General features: G+C 44.7%; 1 protein-coding gene across 1 annotated transcript in view; it reads left to right on the forward strand.

The window, feature by feature from the left end:
- Positions 1 to 289: 289 nt before the first annotated feature.
- LOC133609162 (major histocompatibility complex class I-related gene protein-like) overlaps positions 290 to 5,107 on the forward strand; it is a 13,703-nt gene continuing 8,885 nt past the window's right edge. Inside the window, exon 1 of the mRNA XM_072913578.1 lies at positions 290 to 344. Coding sequence (XP_072769679.1) covers positions 290 to 344 — 55 coding nt within the window. The remainder of the gene's footprint in view (positions 345 to 5,107) is intronic.

The following is a 5,107-nucleotide window of genomic DNA, read 5'->3' on the forward strand; positions in this document are numbered from 1 at the left end:
AGTATCTTGTCTTTGCCGTCTTTTCAATTGAATATAAGTTGAAAAGGATTTGTTGTATTCTCTTTTTATTTACCATTTACACAACGTGACAACTTCACTGCTTCAGGGTTTCGTACTTAAAATAAGATAATCTGTCTGTTTTTTTATTTTTTTTTGTCAAAGATACTTTTGACCTCGATTTTGGTGCCGATCTCAATTATAAAACCCTTCGAATGGCACCTGAAATATGTCGCACTCTGCATGAACAAGTGGAAAAACTCTGCATTTTTCAACGACTGCCTTTGTAGCAATGACGTGCCTGCAGGCCTCGCCAGCCCCAGACTGCAGGACCAGGACCAAGGCAGGTCAGTAAATGGGAATTACATTTACTTCAGATGCCAAGCTTTTTTTTTTTTTGCCTTCTTTAGTTACTCGAACGAAGCACGGGGAACGTAATTTAGTTTTAGCACTTTATGCAGAAAACAATCTACCCTTTTTTTTTTTTATAAAACATTGGCAGCTTGCAAAAGCTAATTGTTGTTGCTCAGTGCATTTCAACACTTTTCGATATCAGCCTCATCTCTTCAGTATTTGCGCTTTGTCAGACATGAATGTAATGTTCCTGGAGCTAACAACCACACAAATAAAGATATTTTCCCGATGACCATTTACTTGCCGTATTTTCCGGACCGTAGGGCGCACCGGATTATTAGGCGCACTGCCGATGAGCGGGTCTAGTCAGGTCTATTTTCATACATAAGGCGCATTATCCATCCATCCATCCATCTTCTTCCGCTTATCCGAGGTCGGGTCGCGGGTGCAGCAGCCTAAGCAGGGAAGCCCAGACTTCCCTCTCCCCAGCCACTTCGTCCAGCTCCTCCCGGGGGATCCCGGGGCGTTCCCAGGCCAGCCGGGATATATAGTCTTCCCGACGTGTCCTGGGTCTTCCCCGTGGCCTCCTACCGGTCGGACGTGCCCTAAACACCTCCCTAGGGAGGCGTTCGGGTGGGATCCTGACCAGATGCCCGAACCACCTCATCTGGCTCCTCTCCATGTGGAGGAGCAGCGGCTTTACTTTGAGCTCCCCCCGGATGACAGAGCTTCTCACCCTATCTCTAAGGGAGAGCCCCGCCACCCGGCGGAGGAAACTCATTCGGCCGGGTCCTTTCGGTCATAACCCAAAGCTCATGACCATAGGTGAGGATAGGAACGTAGATCGACCGGTAAATCGAGAGCTTTGCCTTCCGGCCCGGCTCCTTCTTCACCACAACGGATCGATACAGCGTCCGCATTACTGAAGACGCCGCACTGATCCGCCTGTCGATCTCACGATTCACTCTTCCCCCACTCGTGAACAAGACTCCGAGGTACTTGAACTCCTCCACTTGGGGCAAGATCTCCTCCCCAACCCGGAGATGGCACCCCACCCTTTTCCGGGCGAGAACCATGGACTCGGACTTGGAGGTGCTGATTCCCACTCGGCTGCAAACCGATCCAGTGAGAGCTGAAGATCCTGGCCAGATGAAGCCATCAGGACCACATCATCTGCAAAAAGCAGAGACCTAATCCTGCATCCACCAAACCAGATCCCCTCAACGCCCTGACTGCCCCTAGAAATTCTGTCCATAAAGGTTATGAACAGAATCGGTGACAAAGGGCAGCCTTGGCGGAGACCAACCCTCACTGGAAACGAGTCCGACTTACTGCCGGCAATGCGGACCAAGCTCTGATACTGATCGTACAGGGCGCGAACCGCCACAATAAGACAGTCCGTTACCCCATACTCTCTGAGCACTCCCCACAGGACTTCCCGGGGTACACGGTCGAATGCCTTCTCCAAGTCCACAAAACACATGTAGACTGGTTGGGCAAACTCCCATGCACCCTCAAGGACCCTGCCGAGAGTATAGAGCTGGTCCACAGTTCCACGACCAGGACAAAAACCACACTGTACCTCCTGAATCCGAGGTTTGACTATCCGGCGTAGCCTCCTCTCCAGTACACCTGAATAGACCTTACCGGGAAGGCTGAGGAGTGTGATCTCACGATAGTTAGAACACACCCTCCGGTTCCCCTTCTTAAAGAGAGGAACCACCACCCCGGTCTGCCAATCCAGAGGTACCGCCCCCGATGTCCACGCGATGTTGCAGAGTCTTGTCAACCAAGACAGCCCCACAACATCCAGAGCCTTAAGGAACTCCGGGCGGATCTCATCCACCCCCAAGGCGCATTAAAGGAGTCTTATTACATTTTTCTAAATGTAAAAGACTTCCTTGTGGTCTACATAACATGTGATGGTGGTTCTTTGATCAAAATGTTGCATAGATGATGTTTTACATGTTTTACACATCATCTTCAAGCCGATTTCTGACAGTCGCTTCCGGATGTAGCATTTTGTGAGCGGTCTTATTTACGTGGCTCACCTTCAGCAGCGTCTTCTCCCCGTCATCTTTGTTGTAGCGGTGTAGCGTGCAAGGACGGGAGTGGAAGAAGTGTCAAAAGATGGCGCTAACTGTTTTAATGACATTCAGACTTTACTTCAATCAATAACGGAGCAGCATCTCCTCATCCGGAAACAACAACAAGGCCGGAAATGTGTCCCGTGAAAAACCGTTCGACCGCGGCTCTCTAATAACTAAAGTTCCTTGGGTGAATAATGTAAACTCACGACACCGGTATGTTTTAGCGCTTTCATGGTGAGTTTACTGACAGATATAAGTTAGAACTTTACACTACTTTATATTAGAAATGGCAACAGCAGAGGATGAATGTCCCATAAAAGAAGATAGAGAAATATAACTTGGCTCCACAAACTTAGATTGCAATCAGAGTTGGTACACATGACGATGATGACACCCTGTCGTGCATAATGGGTCAGTACCTGTTGGTACTCATTGGTGGTGGGCGGAGCCTGGCGGCGAAAACTCCCCCTCGCCATCAACCATCAAATTGTCGTTACTTCTCTTTAGATGTTTGGATCTCCTTGCAAACTGATATTAGGCCCTTCAGTCGGGGTCTGATCATGACTAGTCATTGATATCGACACCAACATCGCCCCCTTGTGGTGGAACATTATAACAGTCATAACTTCCTTCCACATGCTCCAATCTTCCCGTTTGTTTTAATGGTGGGTCGAGATCATTGTCATTCTACATCCTGTACGCAAATTCAAAATGACAATTTTAATAGTCGGCACATTTTCTAACGTCACATATTGTTGTTGTTTGTGTTACACAATCTTGTTAATAAATGTGATACAATTAATAAGTAAGACTTTATTTGTACACCTAAGTAAATTAGTTTTTGGGTGAAAAATAGAAGATGCTACCTCACTAAAAAGATTCATTGTTTAACAATTTATTTTCCATGAATTAATTTAGATCCAGAACACACATTGTTATTATGTCTTATTATATTATAATCCAGTGACGTGCGGTCACTAGAGGCAGGTGAGGCCTCGCCTCACCTGCCTCATTGAAAGAAAAAAAATGTAAAAAGAAAACAAATTCATTAAATTGTTATATGTATTCAGTGATTAAACTATAAAGTCATTTTCCATTTAACTTCACCAGTTTTCGATTATTTTTATTCAAAATCGCTGAATTTTCACATTTGCCGTTCAAATACTGAGAAGAGACGGTGCGGTGAACAGCAGCCAGTTGAGGCACGTCACTCAGTGCCTCAACATGGATTGCGGACTCGGCTAACTGCTGGCCTGCTGTGCAGTGAGACCGTATTGCTATATTAACTATATTATACATTTCCATAGTTTAGTTAGCTGAGGTATATAATGTACAGTGTATTTTGTCAACAAATGTGTGTAACGTATTTCTTGTGCTGAGCGATCATAAAACGGCTGCAAAAGACGCACTGGCTGAGGCTCGCAGTAATCCCGCCTCCTGCACCCCCGCCGTAGAATTGTTATATCAACTAAAGCCCACACTTAAACTTTCCACGTGCAAGATTGAATCTATTTAAAAAAGTTATTTCATAAGAAGCCAAAAAGTGCAAAAACAATAATGTTCGTGTTGGAGGAGTTGTGAATGACTGCAGGGCCACAACATTAGGTACACCTGCAGACTGCAGGTGTACCTAATTCACAACTCCTCCAACACGAACATTATTGTTTTTGCACTTTTTGGCTTCTTATTAAATAACTTTTGTAACCTATTTTTATGGGCTTTCCTCTTTGTGATGTTAAGTTCCTGTTATGCGCTGTTGTACAGTATATGCCTTGAGCTCTTATTTTGAAGGCGCTAAGAGCGGAAGTGATGACACGTTGGAGTGGAGCGGAGGTTTTTGAAAGAAGGTAAATAAAGTGGTCCTCGTGTAACCTGGAGCCTCCGTGTTTGATACCCCCAAACAATGTTCCCTCTAATTTTCCATATGCGTGGACCTACTCAGTGGCCTAGTGGTTAGAGTGTCCGCCCTGAGATGGGTAGGTTGTGAGTTCAAACCCCGGCCGAGTCATACCAAAGACTATAAAAATGGGAGCCATTACCTCCCTGCTTGGCACTCAGCATCAAGGGTTGGAATTGGGGGTTAAATCACCAAAAATGATTCCCGAGCGTGGCACCGCTGCTGCTCACTGCTCCCCTCACCTCCCAGGGGCTGAACAAACATTTGATGGGTCAAATGCATAGGAAAAATTTCATCACACCTAGTGTGTGGTACTTTAACTTAGATGTGCACACTGAGGCCACACCAGCAGCACACCTGTCCCAAACCTGACTAAATACCAAGTTCAATGTTTTATTATTATAATCAAATGACAGAAGTCATTTCCATGGGATTAATTTCTAAAATAAGTGTTTTGGCCCACTTACAATGACAGTAACACAACATTTTGTTTTTCATGAGCTGTGTACTAGTATTGTATGTCTGGGTGGGGGTCCTGCTTTGGAAATAATTTGTACCCCTTTCCGATATCGCATTTAAGTTCCCACTAAAACATTCACATGTTGCACAATGAGATGTAAACATGGGATCATGTGTACATTCCTGTAACTTTGTTTGTAAAATATATCTTTATTAGTATTTATTTAATATAATAACATCATTTCATGATTAATAATTAAACATTAAGATTAATTTAAGAATTATTATTTATTTTTTTCACTAAAGAAGG

The sequence above is a fragment of the Nerophis lumbriciformis genome, linkage group LG07 (assembly GCF_033978685.3).
Source record: "Nerophis lumbriciformis linkage group LG07, RoL_Nlum_v2.1, whole genome shotgun sequence".
Lineage (NCBI taxonomy): Eukaryota > Metazoa > Chordata > Actinopteri > Syngnathiformes > Syngnathidae > Nerophis > Nerophis lumbriciformis.